Source organism: Triplophysa dalaica, chromosome 22 (genome assembly GCF_015846415.1).
Source record: "Triplophysa dalaica isolate WHDGS20190420 chromosome 22, ASM1584641v1, whole genome shotgun sequence".
Lineage (NCBI taxonomy): Eukaryota > Metazoa > Chordata > Actinopteri > Cypriniformes > Nemacheilidae > Triplophysa > Triplophysa dalaica.
This window is the reverse complement of record NC_079563.1, coordinates 14,292,175-14,315,053: the sequence shown is the minus strand read 5'-3', so window position 1 is coordinate 14,315,053 and position 22,879 is coordinate 14,292,175. Positions and strand designations below refer to the sequence as shown.

Here is a 22,879-nt window from a genome sequence, read left to right as displayed (position 1 = left end):
GGCCACAGTTAAGTTAGTAAGTGACCTAAATTCGCAGTCGAATAGGAGGCATAAATTTGTGCGCAATGGCCTACATTCAGATCAAATATTATGTGATCACTGCACGATAGCAGAACTTCAATAAAGATCGATCTCAATCACTGGAGTTACTGTCACTTCAAAGCTCATCCTCTGGCTTAGAAGTTTCAGGGAAGAAAATGGGTGGAAGTTTGGCTGTTTTGGTAAAAAAGCAGCACATCTGAGAAATGTGAAATGATCATCGGGGATAGTTGACCAAAATGATTCACTCTCATGTGATTCCAAACCTGTATATGCCTCTTCCTTCAGTGGACCACAAAAGAAGATATAAAAAAAATGTCTCAGTGGTTTTGTGTCCATACAATGGAAGTCAATGGGGGGCAATGTTGTTTGGTTACAAAGTATCTTGAAAATATCTTATTTTGAGTTCAGCAGAAGAGAGTAAGTCATACAGATTAGTACAGAGTTTTGACTGCGAGTACACACACTTTAAGCATCAAATCTACAAAGTTTTAAACACTAGTCCCCTGGTCTGGATGACCGATCAACACAGCTATGCTATCCTGGCTGCGCAAATCGAAACACTTTAAGACTTCATTTACTTTCAGTCATTTGTACTGAACGTCACGTGCTTTAAATTGACATTTATACCATGTGGTAAATTTACGGAGCACTCACGTGGCAACGTTTGCGTTTCGTCATCCACGCTCTTGTTGAGATGGTACATGGAAAGATCGCTTTGAAGGATACTATCGGCTGTACCACGGGCCAGGGCTGCAGCCAAGGAGAAGGGGCAATTACTGTAAAAGAGAAAGAGAAGAGAGAGAGAATCGTTTAGACATCTGTTCAGTAAATCATGGAAGCATTATGCAAAAGAGCACTGTCAGTATTAGATTCAATTTTTCCCTCAGTTTTATTTTTAATGGTGGAGAGAGAGCAGTCTTTTAACTGTGCGATTATAAATAGGAGGCAAGAAGATTATGCACAGGTCAAAGGTTTTCTTTTACGACCGCTTTGCACTGATATTGTCCCACATATTGTCCCCAAATTCCTTTTGTGCAAAAATCAAACCATTTTGCGAAATGTAGATATTTTTATAGAACAAGGTGAGGAACGAAAGTGTAAAGCTACATTTTATTTCCACTCTTTAAACCGTGATCTTTTCTTCTTTGTAACCACTTATGTGAGTCACATTTTAGGTCTCTTTGTTCTAATGGTTTCAGAGACTGAGAAGAGGCACTCTAAAACTAGCATGACCCAAATCCGCTCCAGCACTCCACAGCGGTGAGAGCCAAGACCCTGCTCGAAGCTCGATCACGTAAAAGAAGTACAACTGCACATTATGAAATCAAGAGTCGGCACTTAAAGACAAGGCCTGACATTCACATACAGTGAGATGATTTTATAAGAGATGATTGTGGGATTCTCTTCCAAACAGAGCAGGGATCTCCCCATGAACCAGCTCACAATGAGTTTAAGGATAAAGATTAGAAATCTTGTGTCTTTATCCGACAGTTTTTATTATGTCATGAAGACTGCGTATAATAACATATTGCTTTAGAAGACAATGCAAATCATTTCGTTTTCAGTGAAAAAGATGATTTTGAAAAGATTTGCGAGTGCCTCGATCTCATTGGTATCCAAAGCCAAAATGAAATTCAACAGATTTAAAGCTAAATCAGAATTATGATATTTAAGCATTATTTTCATGCCTATTGGTTGTTTTTTATTAATCAGCTAGCAAAATCCTTAAGCTATAAATATCAAAAACACAATAAAATATTAAAATGTTGAATTTGTTGTTTCAAATTTATGTCCATAAAAAGCCATAAAACAAGAACAAACGGGTCTCAAATCTAAGTGGCTACTATTATCTGGCGAGCAGAACAAATGGGTCTCAGTGAATAAATATGCCTTAGAATCATCTAAACATGTGTGTCTTGGTCTTGGAGTGTGTCAATGTGCCATTTCCGTCCACCCTGTGTCTGTGAGGGCTTAATGAGCGCTTGCCAACATTCTGTTGAATTAATAGCCTCAGCTGTGTCCTGATGGGAGCGGATAACAGAGCTATCCAATAATGTGATGTCCTAATCCATGAAACATTTATTATGACATGCTCTATTTATGAAGGATTGTCTGGAATGCTTTATGGAAAGGTGAAAAAAAACAAGGGTCTACATAAATTAACCCAGATGATGAGGTCACTAGGGCGATGTCTTCGATTTAATTAAGATCTAAACATTTTCTCTTTTGAATGTTTCTGGCAACATATATAAGTACAATTAAATTGGCCGTAAAAATCTTAAAAAAAATTAACTTAATTTTTATAGTTATTTTTTTTAATACTTGGTCAAAATTAAATTGTTGAAATTACTTGTAAAGCTTTAAAATATTTGTACTTAAAAATTCAAGGAAGCAGAATTTTTACAGTGTATATTATTATTATTATTTTGAAATTGTAAATGTTTATAATATTAACTACAGTTAAATATATTTAAATACAAAGTTTAAATATGAATGGTTACACATATAAAGTATTATGCAGAGAAACATCATGATAAACACAAAAAGGATTTATCCTATTCTGTTACGTGTGAAATTTTGTAATAAACTCATCAAAATATAACCACGAATACAAATAATTCACAAAAAATAGATACTTCATTGTCATTTATTACAAAATAATGACTGAATTAAAATGACCTCTACATGAGCAGCCATGTTAAAATTCACATGCATGTGTAGGTCTCACATCACAGCTTTAGATATCTGCTCTGGTGGTCATAGCAACATGAGGCTGTATAACACTGACATCTGACTGACATGGCTCCTGCGTTACCATGACAACCCAGACAGCAGTGCCTTGCACAACGCTGTGCCATGACGACAGGTTGCCGTGGCGAGTGATGTTGTAGTGTGGCAAACACACACCATTAGTCCTCAAGCCAGGAAACACGTTAGATATTGGAAATCAGAGCAATCTCAAGCTCACACACAAGCACAAGCCCTGCAGACAGGAAGGTGGAAAGTGGAGCGTTCTGAAGGACACCTCAATGACGCTCTGCTCTAAATGAAAAGATCCAGTAGAGACATGAGATATAGATATATAAAGTCTTAAAAGACAGTACATATTCATCAGAAATAACTTACAATCTATATATCTATAATCTATTTATTTAGTAATCATATCTATATGTATCAATATACCTATCCATATATCTATATAACTAACAATTTATAAACCGCTCTACCTATATCCATGATATATATTCTATATCTATCTATTTACCTATCCATATACATTTAACCTATATAACCTATCCTATTCATATCTATCTGTAAAAATATACCAATCCATCTATATTTCCATTTATATCACTATCGGCTACCTATCCAACTATATATCTACATCAATCTTTATCTAAATACTTATCCATCTATATCTATAATCTACATATATCTTTCTATTCATCTATATCTATTTACCTTTCCATAAGCATTTATCCTATATTTCCTATCCTATAGATATCTATATGTATTTATATTTCATTCAATCTATGCATGTATGTATGTATCCATCCATCCATCTATACATCTACATCTATCTTTCCATTTACCTTTATCAATATACTTATCATCTATATCTATAATCTACATCTATCTTTCTACCTATATTAATATATCTATCCATATACATTTCTCCTATCCATCCTATCCATAACTATGTATCTATCTGTATGAATCTGTCTGTCTGTCTACCTACCTACCTATCCACCCATCAATCAAACAGTTTCGATGTATAAATATAATTGTATCATCGGACCAAACCGTATTACTGTCCATCGTGACAGGATAATTATAATAAGGGATGATGATAAGGGACCGAACAGTGACAGTGAGTAGCGGTGATGAGGGAGAAACCGATGGCCTGAGGAGGGGACGCATAAATATAGACAGAAATAAGCGAGAGAAACGACACTCCAATAGCCATCACATTCTAGGATCCTCCTCCGCATTTCCATTCATAGAAATCCTCAGCTCTCTCTCTCTCGTCCCCTCTCCTGAACGCACGCATACAACCGTCACCACCTGAGGGGGAGGGGGTGCCGAGGTGGGGTATTCTGATTGGCCGAGGCTCTCCAGCACAGCTAAAGTGATCCAATAAGAGACGCCTGTCAGACGCATGCAAAGGAATGAGGATTACCGAAGAGCCTTTTTTGTCCTCTCAACCAAGTTACATAAAATACACATCTTTCTTTATCTCCAGATTTTAAAGCACCGAGCGAAGTGACGTCAGTGGATACGCAACTAAAATCTGAACAGAAATAGTCTTTTAATGGATACGGAGCCTGTTTTACAGATGAAGCTGGAAATGACAGATGTTATTTGGAAGATAATTTATTAAGGATCATGTTCATTTTAGTACAGCTGGTACACTGTTTAGATCAATCAGCATCCAAGACCAGAAATATATATTTTTTTATATAAAACAGATAAGACAGACATATTTTCAATGTGTATTACAGGTAGAGGAATTCTTCTTCTTTACTGCAGTCTAGTTTGGTACGCATGTTAACACACCTACTTATGCAAAAACATGTCACACACACAGCTCTCAAGGGGGCTTCTATGCCTGCATTAACTTCCAACCGTCCTTGAATATGTAAGACCCCTCAAACGCTCAACATCACTTGTGTGTGGTGTGAGAAAGAGAGGGTTTTCCTTTTCACACGCAGCTCCTCCTTTGAGATTTACTTCAGTCGAGCGATCGGGCATTAACCGTGATTGTGGTGTGCCATCATAATGAAGAGTCATTTATTACAAAGGCTAAACTGTGTGTTAAATAAGACTGCCATGAATGTTAATGCGATACATCATCCAGAAATTTGAATACCGTAATCATTAATACACCCTTACGTTGTTCTACATCAATATGGCTCTTTTATTGTCGTACGTTCGCGTGTGTGAGTGGTGAAGTGGTGAGTGAAAATGAGTTTGTGGGTGCCGGTTGACAAGTTAGTGTGTTTATGTGTGATAACTCAAGGGATATTAATAGCAGCATCCAGGATTAACATCAACTTTATCTGCTTCTTGTCCATTACTCGTTCTCTCTAACACACTCCCACACATACACCCACAACCATACACACACAGCACTAAATAAAGACAACTGCCTGTCCTGGGTCAAGGACCAAAATGAAACCCCACTTTTCCCATCATTCCTCTCCTGCTCTGTTTAGCACTTCAGAGTCACGCTTTCCAACGGGAAGGGAGGGAGAGAGAGGAAGCGATGCCGTCATCACGCCCACACAACTCGCTAACCCACACTTTTCATACTCGCTGCTTTTGACCTGCCTGCTGACGTCGCGCAGGTTGAAAAGCTTTGCATACCTTTGCCGACAAAGTGAGAGAGAGATGCAGAGGAAGAACATATGAGACGAGAAGACAAAGAGGAGTTGGAAAAAGAGAAAATGAAACGGATGTTCTAGGAAAAGGTGGCTTTGTGATGTCACAGAAAGCGTTCGTTATCTCAGGTAACAGATAGAGACTTTAAATAAAGAGCTATATAATAAGGTTCATCTCCTCTCAGCCATTTATAAAGTGTTGCCATGTGGCGTACGAAGCTAAATGTTGTAGTGTTTCTTCCAGCATCATTTTCCTTGCTATGAGAAAGTGCAGGATTCCATTAACAATACAATAAAGTATTAATAAATGTCCAAAGTTGTTGTTATTTGTTTCCTGTGCGAAATTCTTCACAATTCTTTGGTACAATTTAAAGGAATAGTTCACACAAAAATGAAAAAATGATCCATCATGACCCTTATGTCATTCAAAACCTGTATATGAATCTTTCTCTGTGAAACGCAAAAGAAGCTATTTTAAGAAATGTGATTTTTAATTTAAGTGATTTCCTGTCCATGCAACGGAAGTCAATGTTTGGGTACCAACATTTTTCCAAATATCTTCTTTTGTGTTCAACATGAAGGTGAATAATGATGATTCACTTTTCATTTATAGGTAAAAAACTCTTTTAATATACAGGGTTTGGGTGCTTTTAAAAGTTTGTTCTCAACGATGAGTGTTAACTGGAACACAACACGGGATGAAACAGACTGAAGCTCATGTGTGGGAATGTAGGCCATCGGCCCTCCAAACTGTCCACAGACATGGTTGAAGTGCCATCTGGGCACTTTCTCTCCCTGGCAAGGCTGCTCCATGTCCGATTTCGCAGTGGGGCAAAAATCACAGCGGCTTGTAACCCCGGGCCGGACCCCTGCCAATGGAAACTCCAGGGCAGGATCTGACATGCGGTACAACCACACAAACCCCTTCTTACCTTGACACCTAACTAGGGTCCCTAAATGCTCCTGAAAAAACAACCGAAAAATAATCTACATAACCTGCTGTGTGATGCATAAATTATGGGATTATTGAGGAAGGTTTTGGATACTAAATATAGCAAAAGGCAGATGGGTACAAGCAATGAAATGGTATGTAGAAACATCAAGAGATTAAAGCTAAAGACATCAGCTGACCAAAGCCTAAGGGTGCTGTCAGGGCAGCGGATATGAATTACATCTCATACATCATTCTTCAAAAATAAAGAATAAAAATGAAAATTGCATGGGCTGTAATTGGATTTCTTAATGGGGGATCTGCTGTGCCGGAAAGTAGAAAATCCTAAAATCTGTAATTTATCGGTAATTCCATCATGAACATTAATCCATGAGTATTAACAAGAGCGGGAAATATATTTTATAACATACATCATATAACATATAGGCCCGGTTTCACAGCCTGGATTAACCCTTAGTTAAAAAATGCCGTAGTTACTGGTGTGCAGTATTTTAGATATTTTAGGGCAAATAATTTTCGGTTAAGACCGTTCAAACATTAATGTTACGAATCGGCTTAATTTTATTGATTCTGATTCCTATCCTGCTTATCGATTTCGATTCTTATGGATTTCCAGTTTCAATACCACAGTTGAAGTAAAACATTTAGATATCAACCTGTATGGTCATTTAGCCTGCTTATTGACTCGATTGCAAAATAGAATATACCTTTTTGTGTATATAGACAGATGGAACCTTGATTTTTCTGATTTAATACAATTTTCAAAAGTAAACTAATATCTAGCTTTTGTTGAAACCAGTAACTTTGTATTGCTAGCCATTGCATTATTGCTCCTGTATGACATATCGCTTATTGCGCCCTAAACTATAAAATATAGTGTATTTTATAGGATAAAAGCGTCTGCTAAATGACTAAATGTAAATGCACACCTTTAAATCAAGTTAACCGGAAACTGTGCTTTTTCTTAGAACTCAAACATTTCTTTTCAAGGTCTTCAAAGAGTAAATGGTCCGTCAATAAAAATAAATCAAATAAAAGTATTTCAATAAAAAGTACACTTCATAAATAAATAAAGCTATGTTTTATATATTTCTTAGAATTAATAAAGAGAAAACTTAGAACTCCATAAAGTCTCCTGATAAAAGACATGTTCTCAATCACGTTTGTATGATGTCATAATGTAGATGCACTAACAATTCGACAGTCATAAACTAAAACAGAACGTTCTCGTTTAGGCAATTGCCTTTATAATTTATAACACCATGTTCTGTGTCCAATCTGTTGCTAGGTGTTACTAGGCAAAGGGCGTTATGTCGTCATAGAAGAAGGTCTTTGAATGTGTGTTATCTGTATACAGCCTGGGAACTGTTAATGAGGTGCGATCAAGCATTTTGACAGCATGTGGTGTTCATCTAGTGAAGTTACTTTTTAGAAGACTACTACATTTTAGTAGTATTGTTCAGTTTTACGCAGACAGCGAGAAGTGATATTACAAGTATGTGATGTTTCTCGAGTAACAAATTGAGAAATATTTGTTTTAACCCCACAATGTATTTGCCAAACAAATGGTTTTAAACAAATAGGTTAGGCTGGGGCGGAACAGACAGCCAATTTATTTTGGTCCTACTGATATTTCTATTTAGTTACGCAACTATTTAATTTTTACAATAATACTAATTTTCAATAATACTACTGTCTTGTGCATTATTTATCAACAAATTTACAACAATGAATATATAGATACCAAATGATTTATTATTATATGTTTTCTCTTTATATATTGTTAGCATCTACATTGATTAAATGGATCAGATAAGTCAAATATGCATTTGAATATAGCAGACAGATGAGATCAGAAAATCTAAAGAGTAAATAAGGTTAGCAATTTAGGCTATGAAATGAAGTGTCTGAAGTCTATTTGAGAGCAGATGGCCTACTTGAGTCATAGAGGACAGTAAATTAGGCTTTAGTGACACCGAGTCCTACGGCACCTTCTGACCAAAACTTATTTTCTCCCAGCTTTCAAATTCATATTCCACTGCACCCCTTTACCGTATCTATTGAAAAACAATTTCAATTGGCTTTACCAATAATCTGTATTTTTTAAAGAATAACATTCTGAAGGGCAGATTGACTTCATAGAGTTGACTCTTATTACCGAGATGGTCTCTCATGGGCTTCAACTGTAATATTTGAGCAGAATAACTTCAGAGCTTGACCTTGTCGTTGCAGAGTAACTAGGGCACTTGGACAGACTATACGATTTTAAGCACACTTATACACCGATGGGAGCAGCATCTGTGCAATGAAACACTTTCCTTCTTGTTCTGCCCAAACCAATCGCATTGCTTGGGCCAAGGTTGTCTCCATGGCGATGATTCTCCGTTCATAAGAGGAGCCATTTCAAGCAACTCTTGAGAAAATACTAATATCAACATTTCTGTTTTGAACTGCCAGTAAATGAACCTTAAAATAGATACTAAACAGACAGAGCATCTTCATGAAGCAATCCTATTGAGAGACAAAGCATAACATGCTCAATTCAAACCTTTGCGTAATTCATATTAGTCATATGAGTTCCTAATCAAAAGACACGCAAGACCCATAAAGATTTGAAGTTATCAACATGCCATCATTCCTAAACAACGATGGTTCAATGCTGAACCAGAGGAACTTCGTAATCAAGTATAAGGGTCAATGACGTGACATGTATTTTTTGTGTCCAAATTCATTATTTTCCTAAAAAGAATTTGAATAAATACATGTCATATATCAAATGGATCTACAATATGTCCTTTATAAGAAACCCTTTTCATTTTATTGAAATTCAATAGATTTTTTGAGTTTTGGTGTTTGAAAGACCAAAAATGTCAGGTGGTGCGACCGTCCGAACATACAAACAGAGAACAAAACTGAGAAATAAATGTTAATTTTCTCAATAAAATTCTTAATAAAATATTTTGGCATGATTTTATGTTAAATTTCTTATATATGAGGGGAAAAATACTCAGTGCTAAATACATTAAATGTATATTATTTTAAATTAATATATGGTCGCACCACCTGACATTTTCTGGGTGGTAAAATCAGAAATCTTGTTTAATAATGAATTAATGCTCCCTAAAATGCTGTAAAACCAATATAAATCAACACAATACATTTTTTTGGACATAAAAATACATTTTCAAACTGTATTGCTTAAAATATTTTTTTTTTCTTCTTGAAAATCTTATTTGTCATTGACCCATAAACAGAATATTTATAACCAATTTAAATATATAATCTGTGTAAGATTAAAAATAAATAAATATATAAAACTGAAACCAGTGCTTCTGGACCGGTGTTTACATCTTGCAATATGGTCCATATGAAATGTTTTCTCTCACAAAAATAGCTGCTAACCAGCTGGATGATTTTAATGATGGATTAATTATTCCTTTAACTGTCATTCCTCACACGCATGTACAAAAACAAACCATACTGTCCCTTTAACAAAAGAAGAAACTGCAAAATGATTTTGGGCTCATTCCAAATCCCACGTTTCTCACACAAACACAACCTCTTGCCCTATTGTACAGTAGTCCAACCTTGGATTAACAACCTAATCCACAGATTACCATTTGCACTATTTTCAAATTCCGTTTGGCCTATGACAGGATAAAAGTCCGGCACTTCTTAGAAAGCAGCCAACACTGTTCATTTTGGAAGTCCATGTGAAGGAATTAATCGTGACATGTAGATTATCACCCGATACGCCTCTGATGTTTTCTGCAAAGAGATGGCATGAACCAGCGCAAGGCCATGACTCTGAAAGCATAACACACAATTGTGATTAAATGATCCGATTATATATTTAATAAAGATATGTAATTAAACACCACACATACTGTAAACTCATGTTGGTAAACAAACGTCATTGTCTTAATATCTGTTGTGCACTTCCAGCCGAACACGTGCCATAGACCCATATTACACAAAGGTTAATTTACCGTGTGCGTTTAATTTTAGCCCAAATCAAGTATGCAATTATTTTCTTGAGAGTCTACCCTCAGGACGTCCAAATGACACACCGTAGACAATTATTGAGCGACTCCGTGCTTGTTTCTCAACGTAGAGCTGACTTGGCACTGGCAGTTTGTGTCCTCTTTAGAAAGTGATCCTGGATCATACGGACCTCTTTGACCCGACGCTGAATTTTAGGTGAATCTATAAAATTACCTGCTTACTTGACTGAACCTAAACCACAACTTACTTTTAAATTGGCTCAATTTCTCCCTTGTCGCATTTGTGGAGTGTGTTTAACGTCATGTGCCTGTTTGTTTTGAGTGGGGTTGTCCCACTCATCCTATTATTTTTTCCCTTCTCTCTCACTAATGTACACACAAACGCGCGTTGACAGGAGAGCACGTCATTCATGCGCTATTGCTTTTTTGTCACCAGGTAGAGAAGAAGGAGCGCTGAGTGAAAGATATTGCGGTGATCACTGCTGACGCAATTGAAAGAGTCACATCAGTTTCTGTGTGTGCGTGTGAGCATGGATATCACAACGCACAGGCCCAGTCTCTGGCACCGGTAATCTGTCATTGAAAACCGAGTAGATTGACAAATTGGCTTTACTCTGAAAGGAACACTATGACAAACTGCACCTCCTGTAAATAATCTCAAACCATGGAAAAACAACAAAAGCAACAACAAATGAAGCCTCGAAACAACTCTGATTAAAATTCTGCTGCTGTTTTCGTGGGACGAGACAAATTTGCCTAGAACGATGCGAGACCAGAGCCTGGCTTGTGCAATGCACCAGCTGGGAAATCTGTTGTTTTGTGCATCGAGATCATCTGGGGAAAAACCTGCACCGTCACAATGCATGCATGAGCAAAATTATCGCTTCTCACGTGTCTCAAAGAAAAATATTTTTATAGAGAAATCTATAAACGAAGCTTGTTCCGTACATTGCTTATGAATAGACAGATCAGAGCAGAACAAGGTGATCTAACTTGAATGGTGGGTCCATGTATCTAAACAAAGTGATAGTTCACCCAAAAATAAAAGCTCATCATTTACTCGCCCTCTTGTCATTTCAAACAAAATACTATATTTTAAAGATTGTTGGTCACTGGCCCCCATTTACTTGCATTGGTTTTGTGTCCATACAATGGAAGTTGACGGAGGCCAGCACTGTTCGGTCACCAACATTTATCAAAATATCTTCTTTTGTGTTTTGCAGAAGAAAGTAGTCCAGTAAATGATGACAGAATTTTCATTTCTGCATGAGCTATCCCTTAAATAATAATAATGTTTAATAATGCCACAATACAACACAATGTACTGTTGAATGCCCTTTGAGATACTTAAAGGTGGCGTTTTTCCCTGTTTTCGAAGCTTTGATTGTGTTTTTTGGGATTGTGTTCATCATTTATTCATCCTTATGCCATCCAATCCTCTTTATGACTCTTTCCTCTTTGAGAAATGTCTCATTGGTTTTGTTTCCATGCCGTGGAGGTCAAAGAGAGCCAATGTAATTTGGTCACCAACACTCTTCAAAATATCTTCAATTGTGTTCGGCAGAAGAAAAAAAGTCATGGGCAAGTAGTTTTTTTTTTTTCACCATTCCCTCAAGAAACAAAAGCAATACCAATCGGTTGGCGGTCATGTGCTGTACATAGGCTTTCCTCTTCAATTATGCCACTCCAAGTCCCCCAAATTCTCCATCTCCCCCTTTCTAAAGCATCAACATGATTCACAGCATAAACCCCACGGTGGTCTGAATTATTCACTGATGAGTCAGAGAGACAGAGAGAGAACGGGGTACGCCGTGGCACAACCAGACACTTGACAGTTACACAGTAGCTAATCGTTGAGTTTTGGGGCGGCTCTGGACGTCAGCACACCGCTTATTATGAGTCAGCCCTTACGCATTACGCTCTCCCGGCACTGACAACTGAAGGCTACTGCAGAGGCGGACCGGGTGTAGCACGCTATCTCCAGTCGGCTAATAGCTCCCTATATCTGAGGGCCCACGCTGCCACGGTTTGCCTCTTCCTTGTCAGGGTGTTTGAGATGGCATACAAGAATGCTACCGTGCCTCATGTTGTCTCGTCAACTAGGAGGACTTCCTTGTGGTGGAATACGCAGGATGAAAAGAATGCAGGTTTGCAATTCAAAACAGGACTTTAGTGTTTTTGTTGGTCATGGAAGTTTCTGTGATGGTGGTAAAGAACGGCTAAAGAAACAAAGCCAAAAAAGAAAACGCCATTTACTGCACACAATGATAAAAGTCCAAAATGTCGGTTTAGAATCCGAGTTTCACGGCAACATGCTGGGAACCCGAAACACGCACACAAGCACATATTGCAATACAAGGGCCCAGTCTGAAATGGATATCCTGTAGAAATGAAACGAGCCATAAAGAGACGCAGGGGTCTGTTCCAGTCTGAGGGGGTGGTGAGCAGGCAGCAGAATGTCTCTCCGCAGGGGGGCGGGGGTGCTCGGCTTTGTGTACAGGGCGAGCGAAAGTCTGGAAAGTCAATCGCAGGGCCACAGTATTAAATATGTAGATCCTGGAGTCGTCAATAATGGAGATTTTCTCTGAGGTGGCATAAGCTCCTGTCACACTACACCGAATGACAGACAGTCGTTCAAGTAAAGTGGGTTTGACGGTCCAGAACTGGATCATAGTGTCCACAAAATCCCTATCACGTCCTGACCCAGATGTGAAGTTAAAACTTATTTTAAGAAAACTGAATTTACCTGCGTCTGGATCTTGCCATCAAACGTCAAATTGCACACATTAGTTACAAAAAAATTACAGTCCTGCCAAAGCCCATGCAGGTCACATTTAAAGGGATAGTCTACCCAAAAATAACCATTCTGTCATGATTCAGGTTAATCCAAATCTGTATTCATTTCTTTGTTCTGATAAACGCAGAGAAAGACATTTGGAAGAATGCTTATAACCAAACAGTTCTTGGCCACCATTGACTATCTTTGTAAAAAAATTGTTCTGTTGAACACAAAATATGATATTTTGAAGAGTGTAGGACAGCAAACAGTTCTGGGGCACCTTTGACTACCGTTTTAATTTTTCCAACTGCGGTGGTCAATGAGGTCCAATAACTGTTTGGTGTCAAGCATTCTTCCAAATATCTTTCTCTGTGTTCAACCAAACAAAGAAATGTATGCAGGTTTGGAACAACGAGACTAGAGAGTGAATAACTTGAGACAGAATATTCATTTTTCGGGGAACTGTCCCTCTAACATTCATTCAAGTAGAACTAAGCAAGTGCTCCTCATGGCATGACACAAAGTGCGATTGACTTTTATCAAGTGAGACCCTTAAAAAAGAGAGCACTGATGTTTTTGTTGCATCTTATAAAAAATACTTTTGCACCCAAATCCACACGCAGTGCAAAAATTGGAAAGATAAGTGCCCTGCAACGTGCTGGATAAGAGCGTCTAAAAAACGCCTTTACCAAATCCCTCCATATCTTCGGTCAACTTTACTTGAGATTGAACCTACAACCTTTGTGATAGCAGCCTAAATTGTTAACCATTAGGCTACCAGCACAAGCAAGAGTGTCTGTGAGCTAAAAAGCTCCAGATCCAGAGAAGCAGTAAAATATAGGTCACTTCTGCCTCCACACAGCCCCAGTTCCAAAGCCCAGGGACTATAGGTAGAGTAATGATCATGGGAGAGGATTCACATATACACCAGCACACTGTATTGGGTCATCTACTTGTGCTAGTCCACTTTCCCAGTCTTTTACAAGGTCACTTTCAGAGGTCGCTTAATGAAACCAGAACACTTTTCCAAGGGTGGTGATCCATATCCATTTTGAACCAAATATGTAACTTGGTTTAGCATCTTTAAAAAACAGGTTAGTAACATGTAGGATGATGCAATAACGCTACAAAAAAGAATTTTCCACGAAAGCTATTCACAACAAAAATAGTCAGAAACCTGAATTAATTATCTTACATTTAAATGATCAAACAACTGACATAACCTGTAAAACAACATTTTAAATGTACATATTTATTGTTCAGAGTTAAAAATTGACAAAAACTAAACTCATAAACAATCACCAAAGTGCAATCGGTTCAGGCTTATGCAGGTCTGAACACAGCCTCACATAAAACATGCTGGAGAAAAATGCTGCTCCAAACTCATAATGACAAGTCGAGCAAAGTCGGAGAGGCAAAACAAGGAAAGAGAGAAAAAAACAAGAGAGAAACTACTTTTACAGAGCCAGATTGAACACATCAAGTGTCTGGATTAAGAAAGATTAAATGTGCCTACTGCTCTAGGCATGCTGCTTTATAAAATTGTCTTTTAAAAAGCAATTTAAAACATGCATCTGAGCACAAAACAATGGCACGTATTTTTAACATTCTTTACTTATGAATGTGATAAAGATGAATGAAAAACAAACCACATTAAAAACTTATCAGCAAGCTCAAAGTATAATACAATAACAATAATGCGTACTATCATTTTTATTGCTGCCTAATAAAACAATTCAACAGAGTTTTCTTTTGCATCGAAAATAATGGCACACCTGCTCTATCGGCATTAATACAGAACAGCGAGAGGAATACACTAGATGCATCTGAAGTTACTGATCGTCTATAAAAAATATTTTCTATAAAAAGAATCTGCATTAATATTCAAGACATATTCAAACAAGCAAACTTCGTATACTTGAAATTGCAGGGAAATCAACATGTTTGCACATGCAGTGCCATTAAGCCTCTGGCTTTTCTCCTAGTAGAAAGTAAAACAAATGTTCTTCTCCACTCATATAAAATTTCATTTTTTGCACGTTTACTTTCTTATTGGAATGGAAATAACCGTTCACCATATTGGTTCTAAGCAAAACAAGCATCTGATAAAAATCTGATTAGATGAACCAGTTTCTAGGTTTATGCACCAACATCAATTGAATTCTATATTAGTGAACGGCTCACTCCAACCCTCCCTTTCGAAGCACTATGGTGGCTGACACAGAACTAAGATTTCGTCACATTTTCACTTCTTCGCCGAAGGAGATAACGTATTTACAAAACGCTCCATAGATCAGTTGGTCTGTTTAGGGCTCCTGTCAAAACAACATGGCGTATTCAATGCAAGGGGACCTGCGGTGTATGTAGATAGAAATAGCTCCTCCTAGGGCAATAAAAACATAACGCTTCATTATGTAAGGTCTTTATACATCACCGAAGACATAGTACATTAAACTGCATTTTTGTCAATAGATCCTTAAAAAAAATTCAAATTTAAAGGGCATGAATTTGATTTGTTTCCAAAAGGCATCTGTGATCCTTTACGATATTGCTGCTTCATAAAAACAATAAACCACTCCAGGTTGTGAATTAATCCACTGTGTCCAACAACACCACTTAACCATGGCTTATTGCTTGAATGTACTGCACTGGGACGCCTACTAAAGCTAATCTGTATGCTATGTACATGACTTCTGACCTCAACAATATTGCAATGGGAAATCCAGACCCTGTAGACCTCAGCAAGCAATAAATAAACATCCTCGGCCATTGGCATCTGAGAGAGAAAGCTCTTTATTGCAGAACCTGACCGGGAGGGCGGCTGTCTGGGGTGCCCTCGTGCTGGGACAGGGTTCGTGCAGGCCAAGTGGCACAACGCTGCTCCGCTGACGTTTATGGAAGGGTAATAGCGACGGTGCTGGGGCAACCCTTAGTAATCCCAGTACAGCTTGATGATTAAGGGATTACCACAGCAAGTAGTTTTCCATCCCAGGAGTGCCGTGCTCTTAGAGCTGGTCAGCAGGATATAGAGAGACAGATTGAGGCTAAATGAGGTGAAGACGGGGAAGGACAGAGAATGACGAGATTCACACTGGTTGTTTTAACACCATGGCATGGGACACTAGTGGGAGAGAGTGATGGACGATAGAAAACTCGCACACTCCCTACGTCAATATTGGGTGTGAGGGGCCGGAGCAGGCAGCTTCTGTTTTCTGTCTGTTCTAGTCTCGATTGTGGAGTCCCATTATGCACAAAATAACGTTAAAAGAACATAACAACAACACTATGGTTCTTTCAAATGCCATAGATGATTAAAGGTTTCAAAGCTTTGCTATTTCGAACACACTTCTCTTCTTAAAGACTGAACTTTGCCTTTTTAAAGTGCATTGAACGTCATGGTGAACCTGAGCGCGCCAGCGCGAAACAGAACGAAGGCGAGCCCACGTCCAACCCACTCAGCTTAATTGCTCGGCGACTGTGGAGAGGCAGCGAATCAATCATATTTCTATTCAATTAATCAGCCGGCAGACTGAGTGGAGGTGACGGACCTCTTTTAAACAAATGAAAAACAGGGAGAAAATATACAACCTTGGAGGACCTGTGAGCGTGACACCGCTGGCAGCGCGGCGCAGGAGAACACAGCGTTCTGTGTGCGGTGCTTTGGTCAGAAACTTACGTAACCTGCTGGCATAGGTGCATTTTTAGTGTAATGGATGAACAAAAGCTTATTGATGTGAGGTCAAATCCTAGGAAACTCATGTATTATAGCACATTACACTAACACCGTGTCTACACCGGATGCGGCGCGATGCGACAAGAGACATTATAATGGTACATTTTGTCCACACCGGACGTGGTGCTGTGCGGCACGACTATCCCATTAGAACACACTGCCTCGCGCCGCGTCTGGTGTACACACGGTGTAACCGTAATCCAGATTTTAGAGCCAGATGTAATTTGACATGCACTTTAAAACATCTGTCTGTGAAGATTTATTTCTCATAAAGCATTTATTTTACAGGGTTATATGCTGGCAGCTTCCAAGCTTTGTGTTCAACAAATTGTTCACAAATACAACCTTATTGTAAAGTGAAACCAACACAATAAAGTATAGATCTATAAAATCTTTACTCTTAAAATCTATGCATAAACTATTATTTGTATTTAAAGCTACACTTTTTTTAAATACACTTTTAGTAAAGCTTAAACAAAATAAAGTGTTATTATTTTATATTATTTAATTTGATAAAAATTCCATATAATCACTATAAAACAAATAATTTGTATTCATAAATGGAGCTGTCTGGTTGGTTACATGGGAAATATTGCTTTAATGTCATTCGACTTAAACCCACCTAAACCTGCATATTCATGTTTCAAACATGGCAGTTTAAAGGCAAAAGATACCATATTAATATTTAAAAAATAACATAATTTATTTTAAATTGCCAGTAAAATCATTGTGAATATATTGTAAAAAAGTATATCCCATGGCTCTACAGCACAACATCCACAGAGTATTAACCTTATTTTACATGTCTGGAGCCATATGTTTTAGCGGACTCATCACCCTCAATAAATCTGCTTATTACAAGTTTAAATAATCCAACATTGAGGAAATTTCACAAAGTTTATATAGCAACAATTTACAGGGTAATCAGGCCCTTTATTGATGTGTATACAGTCTTGAACCGCGAGTATATTATTCACAATATAGCAGAGCTTCTCGTATTGCTTAAATAATACATGAGAACTCAGAGATTGAAGATTCACAACCACACAGGTATAAACAGGACACTATGGTAAATAGCACAAGCTCCCACGTTGTTCCATTTGAGTGGGGAATCTCTGATATCCGATCAGTGAAAACGACAAGAAAGTCTGGTCTTCGGCTCTCTGATCCACTCCTGACCTCCCAAGGGGCACGTTTGGAAAACAGAGAGAAGACCTTCAGCGGAGTCCTAATTAATATGTGGCCCAGAAAACATCATTCACCGAAGTGCAAATAACGGCTAAGGATGCCGACGGTGCTTTATAAGTAATGATATGTGAATCCTTGAGGAGCACCCAGTCTGCCTTGTTTGTCCCAGTGCAGTTCTAAATTTGCCCATGACTGCCAAAGCGGAGTCTAGTTCATTCTGCCATCAGGCCAGATAAAAACAAGTGGAGGGGAGCCACACAAACGCTTCTCTCGAGTGTAGGCTCTAATCACAGCGGAGATGAACACACAGCCCTAGAGCTGATGCCTCGCCCAGGGGAGGCAATGGGCTGAATTGATTTATTGATCAAATATTCCTCAAGTTGTTTTGTGGTTTCAGCTGCGAGCTATTACTCAGAAAATGAAATTCCATTACGGGTAATACAAGAGCCACAGGGGTTTACGAGGATCCTGAAATGTGACGGTAGTCTAAATGCTTTCTGCCGTGCAGGCCAGAGGTATACGCAAAAAATTGCATTGCATGCAAATACTGTGTACGTAGTCAAGAAGGTGAGAGAGTATTATGCAGGCAGCTAGATATTTTATTGGTACACTCATTTTCACGACTAGAACGTTAACATGGCACACAATAGATGCTGGTTTTGAGCCTGAATTCAATCTAAATCTGATTATGGGTCTACAAAAGAAAGTCTGTACGTGATCGGAGGGGGTGTATCAGAAGCGCAGCTGCTGTCAGTGTGCTCGATGAGGAACGGCGCTCTAATGCCATGCCAAGGGGCTCCCGGTAACACTGAACCGGATGAAAAATAGCATCCTTTCATCTACACAGCACCTGGCCGCAAATGGATCATCTGTTTTGATGAAAAAAATAAGCTGTTGCATCTATTTGTTGGGCTTAGTTGATGGATTGGTTTGTCATGATCAAACCATCTAGGATTTTTCTTTGATACCCAACAAAAATGAAATAAAAAGGCTTTTGTTTACTTTGTTAGTACACGTTAAACATGCTTGTTATTTCTAAAACAAAATTTTAAAGGTCCAGTGTATGAAATTTGGTGCCATCTAGTGGCGAGTTTGTGAATTGCAACCAACAGCTCACTCCACTCCTCCTCGCCCCTACCTTTCAAAGCACTACGGTGGGTGACACAGGACTAAGATGTAGTCACGTTTTTACTTCATTGCCGACGGAGATAATCTATTTAGGAATACGAGCAGTTTGTTCGTGTAGGGCTCCTCTAGAAACAACAAGGCGAATTTCATGCAAGGCACCCACGGTGTATGTAGATAGAAATAGCTCATTCTAAGGTAATAAAAACACTGCTTTATAATGTAAGGTCTTAATACACCTCAGAAGACATAGTGATGCATATTATATTGCATTTATAACAAAAGATCCTCCAAAGAATTACACAGTGGACCTTCAAAAATTGAATGTGAAGTGTTTCTTTATGTAAAGCGGCTCACATTTGGAGTGGCTCTGGGTACAGACATTCACAACAGGTACACAACAGGTTTTTAAAAAGTGCTTGAGGGTGAATTTGACCTTCAGCCTCAATGTTTCAGTCATCAATTTTCACTCAGCAAAATTCAGAACCACATGTTTTCCCTTTTTTGTGTCACACTTACATCCCCAATGCCATTTCATGTCGAATTTACAAGATGCACTAGTATTTCATGTAGGAAAAAACGCTTTTATTAGTATATTACAAATCCTATATTATAATATTTCGGTGTATACTTATAATATACTGTTATTTCATGTCAATTCAGGGCACCCCATGACACCAAAGGCAAAGGAACATGACCTTACACCATCCAGAAATCCAATTGTAAACCCAGAAGCGGTCTCCAATCGCTGTCAAGAGAAATTCCCACTATCACACACGGGAAGCAGAGGGATATGACGTTACAAAATGCAAATCTTTTCTCTGCGACAGATATTTCCTCCATCACTGATTCTCTAACACAGCTGTGTGCTGTAGTGTGTTTCTTACCACAGGCGCTCCCTTGAGCTTTGTGTGTGTGTTGATGTGTTACATGTCTTTGTGTGTGGGCACTCGCGCGTGTGTGTGTGTTTTGTGTAGTTTGTGCATCTCTGTATGTGTGTGTTTTACAGCTGCGAGAGACGGAGGTTTAATGAGCTTAAAGAGAGCGTTATTCTATCCATTAATGTCTATCAGGACTCCCCGTGGGCTCGGAGGGCCCGCTCACCACAGGAGGAGGAAACAACCTCCCTCCCAACCTCCATTTTTAGCCTTGATATCCAACACACATCCCCGTATAACAGTGAACAACAGCCACAGCAAACTGAGCCAGATAACATCACTGCTGGCTTAATGTCAACCAAAATAGAATGGATATTCCTGTTCCACTTGAATTGCAATAATTCAATCAGTTATTTTAAATACGTGATTTGACGCATTTCTTCAGTGGATTAAAATGGCAGAGAGATAGAAAATATACAATTATAATGTTTTAAATGCTGATCAAACATCATAGTGGATATCTGAATAAAATAATCCTGTTTGCCTTGAGTTTTTATTTATCACTAAACTTCTGATACAGAGAGTGTTACATGCGTGCAGTGAAATCTGGCATCACAGTATAATGAACATAACAGATGGAGAACTGTTAGGTACTTTTGGAGTCTGGCAAACAAAAATATACACACATAAAAATTGAAATCCAATTTAAAAAGAAAGCCCTAATATTATCTAGTTTCCACTATTGGAAAAAAATGACATTAAAACTAATTCATAAAAACTAATTTGTTCACTTTCACGTCAATCAAAAGTGTGATTCCTGTGAAACACTAAAGAAGATATGTTGAGAAATGTCTTTGTGGTTTTGTGTTCTTTCAATGGCTGTCAATAGGATGCAATGTTGTTTGGTTATCAATATTCTTAAAAATATCTACTTTTCTGTTCTGTAGACGAAAGAAAGTCATACAGGTTCGGAATGACATGAGGTGTGAGTACATAATGAAAGATTTTCATTTATGGCTGAGCAACCCGTTTAAACGAGACCATTAAGAAGCGAGGACAAACCACCGCTTTCTAATGTCACGATAAATCTTCCATAGTTAAACCACATTGAATTTAATGCCTCACCAGCTCATTGGCCGATACACTGTATTACTGTAAATTATGCTTTGCTGACATTCTCATACGTGTGGAGGTCTGACTCACCACTTCTCTATTGATTGACCCTTATTAAATGGTACCCTGAATTGCTCCCCGGTCGAATGACTCACGCCACCGGTGGGTTGCCACCATCATCCGATCAACATGGGGCTGAATTTATAATATATTCTGATTCGCTGTGCCGTCACCATCCTCCCCCTACCGTTCTTCCCCTTTTACCTCTTTTTATTCCACACATCCACACACAGCCACCCGTTCCGCACACCAGAACGAAGGGGATCTCCACTTTTCTCCCAGGACTATTATTAGATGTTCAACCCAGAGACAAAATAATCACACGTTCAGCTGAATCACGGTGCAGCCAGCGGAAGTAAGAGAGCTTACGTTAAGAGCGAAGATGAATTAAAACGTGACTGCAATTAAATCCATGTCTGTTGTCGAAGATGTGAGTCTGAAATTCATTTCCACTCAATGTTCCTATTCTAAATGAATGCACAGACAGACTCTGATTGTAGATGGACTGCAAAATAATTGCGCCTTCAAGTGCCATAGGGTTTAATCAATATATACCATGCAAAGGTCATTCACTTTAGTACACTGTCAGACAAACGGTAAACATGCATCAGTCTAAAGTGAAAGAACCATTTAACACTCTTCTCCAGGACAGATATTAGTCGAGGTCAATAACCTACAGTCTTCACATATATTGGGTGCACGGAGCATTGTGTACAGAAACAGATTTTATTTTAATACCTCAGTAATTCAACAGAAAGAGCCTGTGTGTATTTGTGAGTGTGTGGACATGTTCAACTAAATATTTTTTTAAAACTTAAAATTGTAAAAAGTTTTCTACAATATTTAGGTTTAGACGTTGGGTTAGGGGATAAATATACAAGTATAAAAAACATTACTCCTATGGACTATCCCCACGGGGATAATAAACCAGACATGCTTGTGTGTCCACATGTTTGTGTGTGTGTGTGTGTGTGTGTGTTCTCAGCAGGGCAACCTGCTGATGACATTTGAATGAAATTCAAACACAGAAAACAATAACCTCTTTGTGGAGGTCCAAATTGGTTGGATGCAAACACCATACGGATCAAAATGTCTGTAAAGCATGTAGATCAGCAGAGGTTGGGTAAAATACACTGTATACCATTAAAACTAAGAAAACGTGGATGATTATTGCATATTTAATATAAAACTCACAATGAATTCATCTAATTATGAGTACAGTGGTCGTGGCTTATTGTCTAAGATACTAAAATAATGCTACTGCATTTATGCACTGCAAAATATACTTCATTACGACCAATCTGATAGATTAAATAATATAAAACAGTCAATCAGCAAAACAGTTTACAGAATTCAGAAAACTATCTGGCCATTTAAATACACATTAACGCAGATCCAGAAGATGCGCACGAATATTTCATGCCCATAAAGGTTCTTCTGCTGGGCTTGAATGACCTATTTTTAGCAAGCCGCTGACGTACTTGAACAAACGTAACCCCTTCCCACAGATCTCGCCCAGAATGTCAAACATCGCGATATCACGCCGCTCGCTGAATGTGTAGAATGTTCAAGACTGAATACAGACGATGTCCTGAACAGGTATGTCGCGGCATATAGCGACGAA

The 22,879-nt window shown here is 38.3% G+C and overlaps 1 protein-coding gene across 1 annotated transcript in view; it reads right to left on the bottom strand.

Moving 5' to 3' along the window:
* The window catches only part of ppm1e (protein phosphatase, Mg2+/Mn2+ dependent, 1E), a 39,468-nt gene that overhangs the window by 15,026 nt on the left and 1,563 nt on the right, over positions 1-22,879 (bottom strand). Inside the window, exon 2 of the mRNA XM_056737309.1 lies at positions 697-818. Coding sequence (XP_056593287.1) covers positions 697-818 — 122 coding nt within the window. The remainder of the gene's footprint in view (positions 1-696; positions 819-22,879) is intronic.